The 19162-nt window shown below is 39.2% G+C and overlaps 1 protein-coding gene across 2 annotated transcripts; it reads left to right on the top strand.

The window, feature by feature from the left end:
- Positions 1 to 16756: 16756 nt before the first annotated feature.
- Positions 16757 to 18492, top strand: LOC122062577 (disease resistance protein RPS4B-like). 2 transcript variants are annotated; one of them, XR_006135031.1, is made up of 3 exons: positions 16757 to 17294; positions 17360 to 18070; positions 18173 to 18492. XR_006135031.1 is itself a non-coding variant. In XM_042626198.1 (2 exons), the coding sequence occupies exons 1-2, from the start codon at positions 16788 to 16790 to the stop codon at positions 17993 to 17995; spliced, it is 1143 nt and encodes a 380-aa protein (XP_042482132.1). In that variant the 5' UTR covers positions 16757 to 16787; the 3' UTR covers positions 17996 to 18125. The 2 variants fall into 2 exon arrangements, 1 of the variants encoding a protein (XP_042482132.1); XM_042626198.1 differs by lacking the exon at positions 18173 to 18492 and having other exon boundaries at positions 17360 to 18125.
- The last annotated feature ends 670 nt before the right edge of the window (positions 18493 to 19162 follow it).

A 19162-nucleotide genomic window follows, 5' to 3' on the forward strand; every position in this document is an offset into this window, starting at 1 on the left:
TATTTCTTCTTTATTGAGCTCCCCAAGCAGATAATTTATCCTGCAAATTTTTGATAAGAACATCCAAAAATGGATTTTGTCACAACCTGTTAAACAGTAAAAGAGGATTGCATTCATGACCTTTATGTTCTTCTCTTGTAACAAAAGCAACTCAGTGCACAAGGCTCCCACTATTGCAGTGTCTGAAAGGGGCAAGTGTATATAGTCTTACCTCTTATTTCACAGAAGAGGCTGTTTTCAAGTTTTGAACTTGTGATCAACATGTTACAATAGTGCAATTTAGCTGTTGTGCCACAAGCTCGCCCACTATTTTAACATTTTAGCTAAAACAGCATTGTTCTCTAGCCTTTGTGGCTGTGATGCCCGTTGTCTTGGGATAAGGAAACGGAGCAGCCATCACGGGTGTTGATCGTGAGATCTAAACTTATGCTTAACATCAATAAAATAAGGTGACAGTGACATAGCCTCATCCATTTACTTATATACATATATACAAGAAACCCTTTCAAAGTACGCAATTAAGCTCTCAATTATTTCACATTTCGATTACAATTATATCATTGATACCCTTCTTACATAAACTCCCCAAAACCCTGGTTATTTTCACTATATAGAAACTCATTTGTTATAATTACACATTACTTGCCCAACCGCTAGTATATCTTCTAATCTGGTCCATGCTTCACCTAGTGAATCCGCCACCAATCTAGGATAAGGTCACGCTAAAAGATGAATCCGCAGAGGGGTGAGCTACAATAGCCCAGTGAGAATAACTAACGTCATTCATAACATTATATACAGACATAGAACACACGCCCAAATAATCACACCAAAGGACACACATAAACACAATTTCAAGCAACACCAATCCACAATTTCCTTCAATCACACCTCTGCGCAACTTCCCCACATGCTTCTAGAAAGTCTCACTCCTTTCCCCCAGCTAAGTGAGGACAACCACATACCACTCACTCCTTCCCCCATTAAGTGAGGAAAACACTATTTTATCACTCCTTTCCCCCTTTGCTAAGTGAAATTTCACTCTTGTACACTCACCCCTTCTTCCCCCGCTAGGTGAGAACAATATATTAAACACTCATTCCTTTCCCCCTGCTAAGTGAGGTACCACATTATATCAAACATTCACATTATACTCATAGACACATCAAACTACATAAAAGATAAAATGATGCTTTTTGGATTTACTTGTAATGATGTACTGATAATATAAATGAAAAGAATGGGCGGGCACTACTAACCAAGCCAAGCCTAGTTCTTGCCAATAGGCGCTAGTAGCTTGCTTCCAAGTCTTGCCTTATATTTGAATTGTGGCAATGAGGTAGGCCTGAAGGAGCCTTAAGCACGAAAACAATGCTCAAGTCAAGGCTCTGAGCAACGAGTGTGAGGAAAGGAAGGTAATCAAAGAATTACCCTTTAGGAGGCTGCTGCTTCAGCTTGCTCTGTAAGCTAAACTCGCTGCCCAAGTAGTTCGATTAGTTCCGCCGTATCCTACACTCACCTACTTGAAAACCAAAGCCCCCAACACCCATCCTGTCGTTCACTACGTTCGTCTATATAGCCGCCTAATCCCATAAAAAAACACCCAAAGTGGGTCATAGCCTTTAGAACCACACAATTCCACAAACAATTTTGTGGTGGGTTTCTTACCAAACCCATACCTCATTTAAATTTAACATGTAATTGTGTAAATTTCACTCACTTAGACCTTGAATTGTTATTCTCTGCTATAATTGTCTCTCTTCATTTAATTTATCTACAACCCTCAAGTCTGATACAAAACTTCTTGTTCTAACTTTAGTTCTCTTTCTCCTCCTCATGCATTCATGTATATCTTCAACTTTTTTTTTTCCTCCAATAAGAAGATCCTGCTTGCCTTCCTCTTGTAGTAACTTTAACCCCTTCTTCAATTCTCAAAATTCTCTTTCTTTTTTCCTTAGACTTGGTAATATGGATAATGAATGAAGTAATTTACTAGTTGTCTAATTCATGTAAGACCTCTTGAGATCCTAAGCCATGCTGACACTGATGTCTAAAATACACAATTTCAAATAAAATAACCAATACAAAGCATTTTCTAAAATGCCATACATTTATACATTCTATAGCTTTCATTATAACCTAAAAGAACCTAAACAATGACCAAGGCCAAATCAACCCCAAGGGGTAGCCCAGTTGGCAAGAGACCTTTGCCTTAGGAAGCGTGTAATTCTGAGTTCGACTCTTCTTATCTCTTTGGGGCCACTCACATGGGTGTGTTTAGTGCTCTTCACTGCTTTCAGTGAAAGTTGAATGACTCTTATTCAACCCGGTATGACCCAATTCATGTGGTTGTTGTTAGCCAAAAAAAAAAAAAAAAAGGATAATACACTTTCCCAAATAGAATCAAACGCTAGATGAATAACTGAGATTGAATCCTTTGCCAAGTGTATTCCTGAAATAATGTTATATTTTGTTTTTTCCTCAGGGAAATGCATTATTGTGTAGTGAGAAGCTTTCCATTTTGCAATTATAGACAAAAATGGGTTGAAAGGATTTTCTTGTCTTATACTGATGAGAAAGTAGAACATAGGTAACAATTGAGATATATACTGAAATCATGTCACACCATTTCTCATTTGAATCCCAAGACGCCCCACCATATCCTATAGTCCTATCTTAGGCGTTGGACATATCAATTCTCCATTCTCATATGGATTATTTTTCCTTTTTATCTTCTTTTCATTGAATGTAAGATCTCTTGGGCCATAATTATTATTTATATGGAGAAAGAACTCTATCCATCTAGTGTTCTCTATGCCCAAATACAACTAGGTGTGAAGATCCAGTTGCCCCCACACACATTTGTGTTAGGTATTTTTAGGCCAACTATGTTTGAATATACGGGACACGGATGGGCGGAGTTCCCTTGCCTTATTTTCTATTAACTGTGATATTTCTACTTTACTAGTGTTCCCTTGTCCAAATTTAATCGTCAGTCTATTCCCTATCGACCTAATAATCGTATGGTTATGTCTGGATGTAAGAGAAATAAATGAAAGAGAAGTGAAATTCTCAAATCTTAAAAAGGAAACTTTTGTATTCTTACCCTATTTAGTAATGGTGTTTTTGTTTTATTTTACTTTTCACACTCAAAGGATTTGGATGCCAAGTGAAGTAAAGTTTAATAATCAAATATGGAATGATTAGAAGCTAGTTGTATAACCATGTGAGATAATGGTTACAAAAGTTTCTCTTTTTAGTTTAAAATTTTCACTTCCTTTCCCTTAAAATTCTCTTACAACCGAAAGGAGCATATGAGATTACTTACATTACATTGGAATTATCAGGTTTGAGCCTCAGTTCTAGAGCTCCATCAAAAAATGCTTTTGTAGAAAACTAGAGTCTCTATAGTCTATGATGGCCATGCTTCTCTTGGTTAGATCTTCAGATGGGTTTGCTTCTTAACGGGACAGTTGGGAGCCAATTTACCTTTCGATGGATGAGGGAGGAATTGTCCAGCGATGGGAACACATGTTTGGTTATCTCTTACAGGTGGAATGGCTTTACTCCTAGTTCTTGGTGGGGGTATACTACTTGGACTCTTCACATGCCGAAAATAAAAGAACTGAACTATCCATGCCAAAGAAAAATTCTGAGGTATAGCTAAGCATATCATAAGTCAAATTAAGCTTTGAGATGGTTGATCTCAATGAAAACCCACTTTTCATTATGGGATGGATTAAAAATTTCAATTTTCGATGGCTCCATCTGGTCGTAAGTAAAAGGAAGAAAAGGAACCTTTAAAAAAAAAAAAAAAAAAAAGGGAAGGGAAAAGAAATTGATTTATTTTATAAATAATATCAAAGAAATTGAGAATATAGAACTTAGGGTTAATTATTTGGACACTCCCTATACTATGGCCAGATTGCTTAACACTCCAAAAGTCTGAAAACTTACTTAAAGCCCCATGAAACTTGACGATGTTAGTTTGTTGTTAATGATTGAATAAAAATACCATTTTACCCTTATGAGTTATTAAACTAAACCTTGTGAAGTTAAAATGACCAACTTACCTTTTAAAAGTATTAACCTAAAAGAATCCAAATCGATAATCATTTTTAATGAGTAGTCTTGAGGACAAGACTAACCTTAACGGGGATCAATGGAGTGTTACATACCAAGGTTTGCATAAGTTGCATAAGTATACTACACATTCTTTACACTCTCTATCGTGTAGTCATTATATAGTTAATGGGTAGTTATTGTGTAATTAATACTGTAGTTATTTAGAAGTTATTAGAGTTATATGTAATGGCTATTAAAGCTTGGGACATGATATTCTTATATCAGAACGATCATGAGACCCATTCCTGGTTTGTGAAGTTTCGACTTCAACACACCTTATTAGGTGTGCCAAACTGGTTTCTTCAATGGTTCTTCACTTGGGGACCACCAACAGAATTTCTTCCTCCAACTCTTCAGTAGTCTGTTACTAAGTTTCAAGAATTCAATCCGACCTTGGACTCTCGGGCTCTCTTCGTTCAACTTTTCATCCTTTACAAAGTACCCTGGATCATTCAATGGCGGTATCAAATGACTACTGATGAATTTGATGAATGGAATGTTCCTCATTTGGAGCGACATCTTTCAGTTAAATGGTGGGATAAATTTGACATTTCACCATTAATTGGATCCCGCTTTGTTCCTAAATGTGGTATCGGTGCCGATTTGCCTCTTGCACCTTCTTCCTCCGCCACGCCTCCGACACCCTTTTTCAACCTCTTTCAAGCTGCTCGGTGTCGCCTCCCCTACCTCTCTGATGAGCAGATCCAAGAGCGCATCCTAACTGCTATCGGCTTTAATCCACAAGCCACCAACTCTGTCGCATCCATGTCTTCTTCTTCCACTCTCCCTCCTTTGGATGCTGACAGTCCATGCGCTTCACGGCTTAATTACCCCTGTGCTCAACGGCCTAACTTCCCTTAAAAAAAAAAAAAAAAAAAAAAACCCTGGATGAGGCCTCACTGCACCATGACCCAGTGCCATGATAATCAGACACGCCATTCTGATTCTTACCAGGTGTCAAGCATCCACACCTAGTGCCATTCCTGTCAGACTGACGTCTTGGCATGCGTCACGCAGCACTATAAGCGCATTATAGTGAGTGTCACGGGCGGACACTTTAATAATTCACCTTACTAAGACTCTTCTAGAAAACAGTGGGTCCTCCCACGTGGAATGCCAGAGAATCTTTTTGTGGCTTAATTTCAGTCACACACTTGGACTAGCAACAAAATATCTTTCAGATGGAGCTTATCAGTTTCCGATAACTACCCCACACCTTATTAGGTGTATCTACTTTTTGAAAGCAACACCTTATCTTGAGGTTGTTCAACTTTTCCTTTCGGTTGATTAGATGCCTATTCGACGCCATCCCCATCAAGGCCTATCAGCGTCTCTCAACCATAATTTATTGAATTTTGGTGTCCGCCATCTATAAAAGGGAAGCTCCTCATCCATGGAAGACACCGACAAATAACACCGCAAAAAATATAGAGTTTTGTTTTATAAAGATTTAGTGAGTGCTTGTGAATAGTGAGTGAAAGTGTTCTGTAAATCCACTGTTGTTTTCTTCCATCCTCTTCTGTAAGATCAAGGTCTCTTATGTAAGTTTACTTTACTTCTTTTGATTTTTTATACAACCTGCTTATCATGTATTATGTTTGTAGTTAGAAAATTAAAAGAAGAAATTGCTTTCGTAGATAGTTTAATTGATCTTTCTTATGCTTATATAGAATTTTATATTTATTTATTTGTTGAAAATCCTGACCACTTCTCTAACCTTCATCGGTTAGAAACCCTTGAATTAGCAAGACTCTACGCGAAGAAAAGAAAATTGCTTAGTCTAATAGCTTCCCTCACATTATCTCTGATTTTGTGATCCTGGCAGTAAATGGTATCAGAGCCAAGTTAGAACAGGTGCCAAAGTCGTAAGGACCATTAAGTTGGTAGTGTTTCACCCTTTGTCGTATAGACCTACACCCAAGTCGTGTCGACCTACACCCAAGTCGTGTCGACCTACACCCAAGTCGTACTTAGCCGTGTTGCCGCAGATAGGCGTTGAAGGTGAAAAGGTATTGACAGTAGGCGGGATTGACAGTAGGATATATTGACCTGAGACCCTTATTGACTCGAACCTCTATAGCATGGCTTCATACTTTTGCTCCAGTTCTCGAAGATCATCATCTTCTGAGGCTAGCACATCCGGAAGGACTCAAGACTCAATCCATAATTCTGAAGAAGTGGTTTTTCGCAACCTAGAAGTTGCTATAAATAATTATACCATACCAAGAATACCTGAATCTGAGGTATACTATAAAGGCACTTTCGCATTTCATAGTGACTATGTTATTAAGACATGCGAAAGCACACATACTCTTGCTTCTGATCAAGAGTAAATTTAACTCTTGACAAGCTCTCAGATCCAGAGGCATAAGAGATTAATATTAAAGTGTTTTGAAGTGTACATGATGCTTGTTACGTTATACCATATTTGATTTTGTTGTATTATGTCATTAAAATATTTTCTAAAATTGATTAAAAAATAATTGTATGTAAGAAAAAAATATAAGCAGCTACCATATACTTGTAAGTTAATAATGTCATTCTTTTTTCTATGCATCAGCATTAGGGTTATATAAAATGACTAACAAAGGAGGCAATAAGGAAGGTGGGAGAAGAGGGAGAGGAGGTGGGAGATGTAATAGGAGTCGTGACAATGGAGAGATTGCATGAAAACACAGAGTGTCGATTGATGGCGATAAGAGGAAAACAAACTGCAACTGTTGTCATAAGAAATTTATGGGTGGTGAGGCCACAAGACTTGAACAACATTTGGTTAGAAATTGCTCAGATGTGGCTACATGCACTGAAGTGTCTGATCATATTGCTAAAGCCATAGCTGAAGACATGAAGGGAGGGAATAAGAGGAAAGCGACAAAGGATAAGGTGGGGATAAAATTTAAGGAGGCACTACATGCTCCGTTACATCGTTATGATGATGATAGTGATGACCCTATATATGTGCCTGATGACATTCAGACTGAGAAAGAGACTAGAAATTGGTGACGGGGGCGAGCATTGGGCTCACAAAGTTTAATGACATAGACTAAGGAAGAGGCTAAAAATTGACGGTGGGGGCAAGTGTTGAGCCGACAAAGTCTTCGTGAGGAGGAGGAAAGACATAGAGTAGAAGAGGAGTTGGTCCACCTAGAGTAGGAGTTAGTGGATTTTCATAGCTTCCTTTGCCATTTAAGAGAACACTGAGTACAGGAGCAACCTCACCTCCACCTTCACCTTCAGTGGTACCACCTCGTGTGAACCCTGTTCTACAACAGGATCCCCATGCGTACAAGAAAAAGGGCAATTAGTAGTGTAAGATAAAGGGAATGTGGACTAACATGAAGGCTTATGTTGGGGAGGTTGTGTCTAAGTGGATGCTTTAATGCCACTACAGGTTCCTATTACCAGACGATGCTTGATGTTGTTGCTAAAGCTGAACTAGGGATAAAGGGGCCCACTACATATGAGGTGATGAATGTTTATTTGCCACAGGAGAAGAGAGAGTTGAAAGTTTACATAGATGAATTAAAGGTTTTATATGGGGTCACCATAATGTGTGATGGTTGGACAGGGCCCACGAGAAAGTCCATCATCAACTTTATGGTTTACCGTGATGGTAGAACAATTTTTTTTTTAAAATCTATTGATGCATGCAAATAAACAAATGATGTAAATTACATCTACAAGCTTTTGAAGGAGGTTATGCGAGAAGTTGGGATAGAGAACGTTGTTCAAATTGTGATGGACAACGGAAGCAACTACAAGAAGGTCGGTCAAAAAATGATGAATAACAACAGATTCCAACTCTTTTGGACTCCTTGTGCAGCACACTGCATTGATCTGATGTTGAAGGACATGGGAAAACTGAAAATTATGAAGACTATGGATGATAGGGCAAGGCAAGTGAGCACATTTGTATATAATCATGGGTTTTCATTGAACCTATTGAGGGAGAAGTACGCGAGGGACTTGGTTAGCCTAGTCTCACAAGATTTGCTACAAACTATATTGCACTGAAGAGTTTGGGTCCAAGAAAGTCACTCTTCGATCCATGTTCGCATCTGAGGAGTGGTTTGGGTGGAGGGAAGCAGGAGCACCTGGTGGTAGGTAGGCACAGGCAGCCTTTTCATCAAATGAGTTTTGGACACAATTGGGTACAGTGGTGAAAATCTTGGCACCAATTGTTGGCGTGTTGAAGATGGTGGATTTTTCCTTCAAGCCACCTTGTCAAGCTTGTATGCTATTGTGGGAATGATGAAAGAACATGTCTATGCTGCCAACCCACATAGAAGTAAGAAATTTGTAAACATAATAGAAGAACGTTGGAAGCGCCAACTCAAGCATCCATTGCATAAGGCTGGTAAGCATATCTGAATACATTCTTTTATGTGATATAAAAATGCATTAATGTCAACATTGCCAATAATATGTTTTGTCAAATTTCAAAATACTATTTAATCCCTAGGTATCAGTATAGCCATAGACTTGCATTGAATCGGGATCTTCTGGAAGTAGTGAAACAGGTGGTTGCCAAGTAGCAACCAAGGCCTAGTCTACCAGCCTTAGCCAATACTGAGGTGATTTTTGCAGTACTATAGGAATCTAAATTTTAGTTAACAAAGGTTAACTATTTCATATTTGTAAATTTGTTATAGATTAAAGAATTCAGGGATGCATTAGGCAGTTTTGAAGCCCTTGCTGCACTCGCGGGTTGTACGAGTACTGATGCTAGTATGAAATTCAAATTTCAGAATGCTATTTATACAAGTGTTAAGTGTTTTGAATAAAAATAATCAGCTACACTTGTTATACCTTATAATGTAGCTGAGTGGTGGGTGTTGTATGGGGGTTCGGCACCAGAATAACGGAAGATTTCCATTAAAGTACTCTCACAGACATGTTCTGCATCTGGTTATGAGAGAAATTAGAGTACATTTTCATTCATCCACTCCAAAAGGCGGAATCGATTAGGTTTAGAACATCTCGCTGACTTGGTGTATGTGCACTTTAATATGAGACTGAGGATGCATCACATACGCATGGGTATGGGGAATGATAGGGGCCAGATCGAGCGTGTTAATGTTTTCCAAATTGACTCAAATGAAGAGGATCCTCTAGTAGACTGAGTAAGGGATAGAGGCGAGCCGTTGATGGATCAGCCTGGAGTTAGGCTGGTCTCATATGTAGTGCAAGAGATGGTAGTCAATGTTGATGATTATATATGACTACAGAAGGAAGGATTAGGGGTATCAATTTTGAGCCCGCACCAGTAAGCACGACCGAGCCTGACTCGTTTATGGCCCGACTTGGACTGGCCCGATGAGCCAGACACGTTTATTAAACGGGCGTTCACGGTGCAAGTAGCTAGCATAGGGCCTATCGAATCGACATGTTTATATGCCCTGCTTGAACCGACTCATTGTAGCCCGACTTCCTTTAACACTACATAAAATTCCTATTTTGCCACTACTAGTAAGAAATAAATTAAGCTTTCTTACCCTTTGCTTTGTAATAGGATTTGATTTAATTAATCTCTATTTTGTAAATTGTAAAGGTCATAATCTCTTCTTTTTCTTTGTAACAACCATAATCTCATATTATTTCTCTTTTTTTATTAAAGATTTTCCTCACATATTTCTGGGCATTCAATCCACTTAAGAAAAGAATTTTAGGGTAGGCACGTTTAAAGCCCATTTAGAACCCGTTTAGACTTAAATAGGTCCGTAGCCCGGGCCTATTTAAGGAAGCCCGACTAAAGCCCAACACTAACCGGCCCAATTATAAACCGCACCATGCCTTCCAATGCTAGGCTCGTTTACTTAAATAGGCATTCACCATGCAAGACTTCCAAGTGGTCAAGCCCGATTAAGCCCGACTGAGACCGGCCCGGCCCTATCGGTTGACACCCTTAGGGAGGATACATTCACTGACCCCTCGAGCATTTGAGCCTACACCTAGTAGGGATGATTTAGATGAAGATGATGATTGGTCCACTTCTTCGAGTGGTAATACAATAAGTACCAGATCCGCCTGGGAGATCGGTGAGGTGTTTCCACTAAGAGTATGGCAAGTACCAGTGGGTTTGAGAGATCGGTGAGGGTGTGCAAATTTTAGTCTTACATCACCTAAGGAGAGATTACTGAGTTAGTTATTAACCTCTAGCCTCCTTAACATGGCACAATACGTTTTAAAGCCTTGAGACCCATAGGCCAAAGAGGATAATATTATGCAAGGTTAATGGGGCTGGGGCTTTACAAGTCATACCCACACTCAAACTCAAATATAAACACAACATCAAGGACTAGGTAGTGATGACAGTGGTGTTGATGGTGATGGTGCTGGTGATGGTGATGGTGATGGTGGAGATGATGATGATGGTGATGGTGATAGGGGTGGTGATAGATTTGAAGCATAGTTGTCACGGCGTCAAATCGATCCAAGGCGGTGGAGGGGTGGCTAATCGATTTGGCGATGAATCGCTCGTTATGGCGTTGCCATGGCGGTCAAATCGCCCATGTGTCATTTTTTATTTTCCCTATTTTCTAAAATTATTTAGTATGCTACTTTTTTATTTTCCTTATTTTCTAAAGTTATTTAGCATGCTACAAGCCTACAATATATACCTTATACCATATAAAATTAACATTAAGCAACATCAAATCAGAAAAAAAATCAACATACCATATCATGTCATCAAAAGTCAACATGAATTATTGACTTATATAGTCTTCCTACATCAATAATTGCACAAGACCATATCATCAAAAAATCAACATAGCCATATCATGTCATCCTACATCAATAATTGCACTAGACCTCATTGAGTTGACAAGTGGGGGAAAAAAGATGCACACAGGCCAACGAGACATTATCATAAACTTGTAAAAAAAATTATATGAACAAACATATTCGTTTGCATTTTTTGTTTATTCTTTTGGCTGTAATTTTGTGTGAGTTAAAACCAGAATAGCCTCTGCTTGGGCAAAAGGCTGTCCTCACATACTAAACATTAAAGTAGGAACCCACAGTTTGTGAATTAATGGAATGAAATGATTGAAATCCCAAAACAGAAATAGCAATATAGCATTGGTGTCAAAACATATACTAGATGGATAAGAAAGGGCATGATTGATAAGGCTATAAAATAACACATTAACACTACCAAATTGTACTAATGTAATTTTTAGATGAGAACATTCGTAGACTTAACTCTTAAGGGGTATTCCTTAATAGTGTGTGAGTGAATGAACTAAGGTACCAAAAAAAAAAAAAAAATCCAAGGACAACAGCTACTCGCAAGGCAGGAGCAACCTTGAGAAAGGAAGAAGAGAATAAGAGAATAAGAGAATAAGAGAATAAGAGAATAAGAGAATAAGAGAAGAAGAGAAGAATAGAAGAATAGAGGCGATAACCAGAAAAAGGAAGAAGAGAGGTGATAAACCAGAGGGCAGAGGCGATAAAACAGAAAAAGGAAGAAGAGAAGAAGAAGAGAAAGAGGCGATAAACCAGAAAAAAGAAGAAGAGGCGACAAACCAGAGAAGGGAAGAAGAGAAGAACATACCTAGTGACGCCGAAGCACGGGAGCAGTGATGCCGAAGCAGGAGCAGCAACGCCGGAGCAAAATGAGGAGTCTTCCGTCTTCACTAGTTCACTTAGGGTTCAAAGGTTGAAGAAGGGTTGAAGTGTCACGACTTTGCTTTGCTTTTAAGTGACATTTTTTTTTCTTTCCTTGGTATAAGTTAATGGTCTTAATTTACACTTTTATCCTTGCCAAGTGCCAATAGCATTATTAGAAAGAGAATCAATTTACACGTGCCAATATCATTGTTAGAAAGAGAATCAATTTATTAATTAACAATAATAACTTAAAAAAAATACAAAATGGCGACCGATTTATTGGTTCACTCACATTAATCGTCGCCAGGGATGATTTGGAGATTCCAGTCAACCCTTGGCAGTCAATTAATGTGGGTGAACCTAATCAGTCAACCGATTTGCTCACTCTAAACCGTTGGGACCGCGTAATCGGTACCTTGGCGACGCTGTGACAACTATGATTTGAAGGATTCGAGAGTAGTATGAACAGGTCTCAAGCCAAAGCAGGAGCCTGTGCAATTCACTGGGGAGAGTCAGTTTGAGTATGCCACACAAGATGCTGATCACGGTGCACGTCAATCAAGTGGAGGGGGAGTTCAAGTTACACTAGAGGGCCTCGTTGCCGATTCGGTGGAGATGCGCAGCGAGATTGTATGGTCGTTGATAGTCTATCTATTTTTATTGACGGAATGAGTTTGAGTGGAGGGGATAGTCATCCTCCCAATGAGAGTAGAGGGAGTGGGAAATGGTGTGCCCAATCATTTACTGGAGAGAGCACCTGGTCAGAGTATCATGGACCTTATGGTCAATTCATTGGGATAATGCATACATCTGGTTCATCCATTCCTAGTATTAACTATGGCTTCCAGACCTAGTCACATGGTTATGGCTTTGTGGACCGTTTATTCTCATACCTAGCCTAGCTGTATAGCTCAATGGCGGGTTCTTTTTCATACTATAGTGGTGACACATACCCTCGGATAGGTTACATTCAGTATGTAGATGACTCAATTTTTTTGGCAGCTGTGGAGGACTACGTTCGATTCTTCTCTCAGAATATGACGTGGCATGCAGTTGTGGTGCAGTCAGAGGAAAATGCATTTTGACTCCATCGTACTGGGCGTGGAATCCATCCAGGTCATCATAGTTCTTTCCAATAGATAGTCATTATGATTAGTGTTGCATAACTAATATGTTTGGGACATGGGATATTACCATTTGGGACTTTGAGATTTAAGAGTAAAACGCTCAATGAATGGCTTTAGTTGGGATTTGGAATATTGTCAGTTGCATAGTATATTACTCTAGTACACTAAATATGAATTAATCAATGTTGATGTATGTTTTGATCATGGCTTAGATGCATTATTTATTTGTTTTACCACGGACTTCGAAAAGTTCAGCATAATACTTGGACACAAAGAGTTCCTATTGAATAGTGGTACGAACTTTCTTACAAAGATCAAATACCTGAGCATTCTTCTCTAATTGTCCATAGGTTTCCTTGGCAACAGACCAAATCTAAGAAGTAGTATCCAACAACAAGAAACCTCTAGTAATGAACCGATGCATAGAGTTAAGAAAAAAAGACATTACCAGGGAGTCATTGGTGATCCATTGATCTGGAAGGGTACCCTCTTCATATGGTTTCTTTGATTTGCCTGTGATATGTCCAGTAAGTCCTCTGCTAGCAGTAGTCAAAGAGGTGAGTCTGGACCAGATGCGGTAATTAGTTCCCTCCAACTTCATAGAGCTAGCACCAAAAGACATGTATTCATTGCAACCTTGCCCATCAGATGCTGATATTGTAGTACTCACTCCAAACATGGTGGCATAAGGAGAAATCGACAATGAATGGGAGAAAGTCCAAATCATCAAAACCAACCGCCAGAAACAGCCCAAACTTGGATCGAGTTGCTTTGTAAGAGTAAGGAAGCACTCCTCTAAAATATTATTTGATTTTGATAAAGAACTAGTGAGATGGGTCAATTAGAGTGTTAGGAGAACCCTAATTTTGAAGAAGATGACCATAGGGTAAGGTCAATCTCTATAAGGTAAAGTCAATCCCTTCTTAGGGTTTTGATTCACATATATAACCTTGGAAAATAGGGCCACAAGTAAGGTCAATCTCCTCTATAGGGGTGAGGATGGTCTCCTTCAAATATCAGTTGAATCTGAGGAAGGGAGCCAAAAATCAATGGAGTCGGTTTATTCCGAAAACCCTACTTTTTGAAAAACGCAGATGTGTAGGGTCTTCAATCTTGCAAGCAATGATGGATACTTCTTCTAGGTGCAGTACTTGATCTTCAAGAGGAGGCTTGGTTTTAATAGTAGAAAGAATCAAAACCCTAAGAAGGGAAGAATAAAAAATCACAGGGTAGGGAAACAATACTCCAATTGCTTGCAGGGTTTTACTGTTTATATCATGGAGGTAAGATGGAGGGTAGTAACAAGATTCATAAGAATCACCTCCTTAGTGGTGCCTTGTGAGGGATCTAGAGAAACAAAAGAAGAGAGAAAAAGGTGGAGGATGGGTTTGATGGAGGCTTGCGATAGAGAGGGAAGAGAGGAGGGAGGTTGAAAACCTAGATCAGACTTTAAGGCTCTGATACCATGTTAACAACAAAACCAGGGTAGAACGTTTGTGTTCAGTGAGACCAGACAAGCCTTTATTTATAAGAAGTAAAAAAGGAACCAGAATTACAAGTATGCCCCCCCCCCTCCTTCAGCTGACCCTCATTAATTAGGGTCAGTGGAAGGGGAAAAGGCAGGAATGCCCTTGTGTCCTCCTAGTTACATATTTCAACATAAGCCTTCTACCCAAAGGTGGGCTGCAATTTTCCTAACATTAGAAAGCAGTTTCATGAAGGCTATGTGGGAAAGGAACTACAGAGATATAGCGTTGAATGCAGCGCATTCAACCCCCCCCCCCCAGTTTTCTGTAGGAGAAGTTGGATAAGAAATATTGCAGGTTCCCCCCCTCCAAGTTTGGCCAAAGGGGCACTTTGAAGAATTTTTCCCTTTTCATTATTACCCCTGTGAGATACTTCCAAGGCCACCAATATCAAATTATGGTCAACCTATATAATGTTGGTTATAGGAGTATAATTTATGATTGTAATTTCTAATAGAACTTGGAAATGTGTTACTAGTTTATTATTTGCATGCCTACATGCATTTGTGTGTGTGTAATACAAGTAATGTAAGCAGAAGCTTGGACCATGTGTCCTATCATCCCAAAAAACTTCATCACTCTTATTGACTTGCGTCAAAATGGGTTTACAGTTGATATTCAAGTTATTTTCTACTTGTTTTCTTTTGTTTTTGTTATTTTTAGGATCGTTGGTGTGGCGTGGTAATATGGTCTTGGAAAAACTCAACCCCATAAACCGGCATACATGGTGAGAGAATGTAAGACCATATCAACCAATATCAATTTCCGAAAGCCCCCATATGACTGATTTGGGACCTTAAAATGCCACCACGCTTTTAAACCCTACGTCCGCGACGGTCCACTCCAGATCAATTAAACCTTTTCTAAGCAGCTCTCACTTTGCTCCAAGGTTTTCGCTTGACGGCAGGTAGCCCTTTCTTAGTGGCTCTCAATCTGGCACCAGATCGCCCCTTCCGTGTGTGGGTTGGGTTGAGGATCGGTTGCTCTAATGATATGGTCTTGGAAGAACTAAATCTCATAAATCGGCTTACAAGGTGAGGGAACCCTAGAACCATGTCAGCCCATATCAATTTCCTTTGAAAACCGATGTAGGATCAGCACCCCATATGATTAATATGGGACCGTAACACATGGGAGATTGCCTCTACACTGCAGTTTTGGAAACACTCATCCTTTTTCTATTTACTTTGTTTAAGAATGGTTTTAGTTTCTCTTTTAGCTAGGTCATAGGATGTTTAAGGTATAGACATATAGCTGCAAGTATTATTTTTTATTTTCTTGGGTAAAAGCTGTGATAATTCCTTTTAGGGACAAATCTGAGCTTTTGATTACTAAATCAAGAGCAGAGACGTCTCTCTCTCTCTCTCTCTCTCTCTCTCTCTCTCTCTCTAGTGTTCCGTCTGCTGGATTTACTCTAGTGTGTGTTTGCATGGTGTATTTGCTTATTTGAGTATTTCACTAATCAGATTCTATTTGTTAATAGGGAACCAAATCTGTTGAAGGCATCATTCTAAACATTTCTCAATTTGAGGATGTGTGTTTTAATATGGAAGCGTTTGTAGACATGCGTAATCTAAGACTGCTTCAACTCAATTATGTGCACCTAAGGGGAGGATATGAACGTTTCTCTAAGAAATTAAGATGGCTTTGTTGGCATGGATTCCCCTTGAATTCTATACCTACCAATTTTGACATGGAGAATCTTATTGTTCTTCACATGGAAAATAGCTGTGTTAAAGAGGTTTGGAAGGAAATCAAGGTAATAAAATAGCATCTACGTTTTTTTAATTAATTTGATATATATATATATATATATATAATTTCACTGGATACTTATTTCTTCTCTTGCGCTCCTTTTTTAATATGCAGGTGCTCAGAAGGTTGAAAATCCTAAATCTGTCATTCAAGTTACTTAACAAAAACCCCCAACTTCTCAGGACTCCCCAATCTTGAGGAACTGATCCTTGAAGATTGTAAAAGTCTGGTTGAGGTTCACCAATCCATTGGGTATCTTCACAAACTTATTGTCTTGAATTGGAGAAACTGCAATAACCTTATTAAGCTCCCAGGCTGCATTGGTATGTTGAGATCTCTTGAAGTACTCAATCTCCATGGTTGCCCGAAACAAGTGCAATCTACTTCATGGTTTTTATTCCCCCAATATTTCAGTTCACTAAGAAGACAGCGTGCTTCTACTACTTTGCTTCCTGCTTCTTTCTCTGGTTTTGAAATTTGTAAATCTCAATTACTGCAATCTGTCAGAAGATTTGATTCCCAATGATTTCTGGAGCTTGCCATCGTTGAAAATCTTATATTTGGATGGGAACAAATTCTGCACCCTCCCAGCCGGCATCAGAAATGGCTTACACTGAGAAATTGTAGAGATCTCAAACTAATGACAGACCTTCCAACAACATTAACGTTTTTGGGTCTGCAAGATTGCTCAACAATTGAAATGTTACCATCCAACATTAGCGATCTCTCTGGACTGATGATTCTTGATTTGAATGGATGTAAGAGGCTACAGTCATTTCCAAAGCTTCCATCACGATTATTCGAATTGCGGACAAGTGGTTGCACATCTTTGCAAGGAGTAGACGTTAAGGACTTACAGAATTTACGAGATTTAGTAATCAACTATGATCACTTCTGCAGTAAATCAGATGAAATAAGTCGCCTTCCTAATCTTGAGAGCCTAATTTTGGAAGGCTGTGAAAGGCCTCAAACATTTCCAAAGCTTCCATCAAGTTTATCTTCCTTATTTGTAGAAGGTGACACATCGACTTTGCTTGTTATTAGCGGGGAGATCCAGAGCATGGAAACTTCTCAATCTGTACAAGGCATCCATATGGAAGGGTGCGACCATCTGGGGAACACTTCGAGGAAGAATAGCCTTTTCCAGGTTCTCTCTCTCTCTCTCTCGCTCTTATAATGTTCAACATCATCATAATTCATCGTGTGGATAAGGATATACATAGGGAATTTGAAGTATATGGTACTGGGAGTGAGATTCCGGAATGGATCAGCCATCAAAATATGGGGTCTTCTGAATCCTTTGAGGTATCTGAATGTTCGGGTTGTAAGATCCATGGGTTGGATGTATCTGCTGTTTTTTTAAATGAGAAAGAGGCCATAGACTTCCGTTCTTTTTCTGTAATTTGTAATAAAACGAAAGATATTCAATGGGAGCCCGTTGAAGGAGATTGGCATATCACACGTCCACTTCCACAAGGTGAAGACGTACTGTGGGTGCGCCATATTACAATTTGTGAGCTTAGGCATTACTCAGGACACGAAGCTGAATTTGGCGAGCACTTTGAAGTGGGGGATCAAGTGCAGGTGTCAGTAGAAATTGAGGGTGATCCTGGAGGAAGTTTGCAAGTGAAGAAGTGTGGAGTCCTGCTAGTCCACAGGCCCGATGAGGAGAAGAACCTATCAGATGATCCATCAGTGGGGGAAACCATATCTCCTGTAGATGATAATGTTGTTATGGATGGAGAAGAATCAGTATTAGTTCACATTGAAGATGAGAATAAGAGCGGCCACAATGAGGGCGTTGCAGGATTTAGCATTGATGCCAAAAGGTTGAAGATTGGTCTGTAATTCCTGCATTATTTACCATTTCCTATATATGGAACATAAGCCCATTGTAGAGACACATTCATTTTGCAAGCTCAGGTGAGTTCCGCTGGACATGCTCTGTGATTGTAATAAAATTACTGTATTTTGTCAAAATGTGAGTTATGAGTGCTGATAAATAATGAGACCTAATGTTTACAGGTGATGTGAACAATGAACACAAAGGAATGCTTGTGCCCCTGCAGGGATGAGGAGGATTGTGAAAGCGAAGGGGAAGAGTTTCTGTAATACCAAATCAGTATATCAACTCCTTGTCTGGCCAGATGACAATGGAACAAGCAGTTTAGTTGTGAAGTGAGGAACTTTATGTCTAATGACATGGGCAAACCTCCAAGGACCATCCTAATTAGGAGACACCCAAGATATGATGGTATCATTGCATTCAAACTTATGATTATCAATGGTACATTAAGAATCTCTTTCCTCAATGATTAGTAATTTATTACCAATCAACTGACCTACTTCTTCTTCTTCTTTTTATAATTAATTCAAACTAAGAAAAAAGGCTTTAAAAGTATGGATCCCCAATTTTCCTCAAACACCCATAGAGCAAATTAATTCCAACAATCTCACTACTTTATTGTATTGCGAGGAAATTGAAATTCTTTGTTCTTCGAATTTTAGCTTTTAACTTGGGGGGAGGGGCGACCCGGGGGGGGGGTGTAGTTGAGTTGGCATGAGACCTTCACCTCATAAAGTGTGTGGTTCTGAGTTTGACTCTTACCTCCTTGGAGCTACTCCCATAGGGTGTTTAGTGCTCTTCACTGTTTTCGGTGAAAATTGAATGATTCTCATAGCAATCTTGGTATGATCTATCATGCGGTTGTGGGGTCAGTATTGGCCCATGGGGCTCCCATCGTTGGCAAAAAAAATTAAAAAAATTAAGGGGGTGTCGATGATACAAGTTAAAATTGATCTCTAGTACCACACTTCCTGAGTTGTATTGATAGGTTATGGAGATTGGAGACCCTTGGACATTCCAGATCTTGTACATTCTTGTCTTGTTAGTGAACATATCATAATTCTGAATGACACAGAAGTTCAATTCAATCTAAAGACTAAAATTTGACCTTGCACATTTTCTCGAAGATTAAAATGTTTTGAAGCTGCAAAATGGGAGAGATGCAATCA

The sequence above is a fragment of the Macadamia integrifolia genome, unplaced genomic scaffold (assembly GCF_013358625.1).
Source record: "Macadamia integrifolia cultivar HAES 741 unplaced genomic scaffold, SCU_Mint_v3 scaffold1075, whole genome shotgun sequence".
NCBI lineage: Eukaryota > Viridiplantae > Streptophyta > Magnoliopsida > Proteales > Proteaceae > Macadamia > Macadamia integrifolia.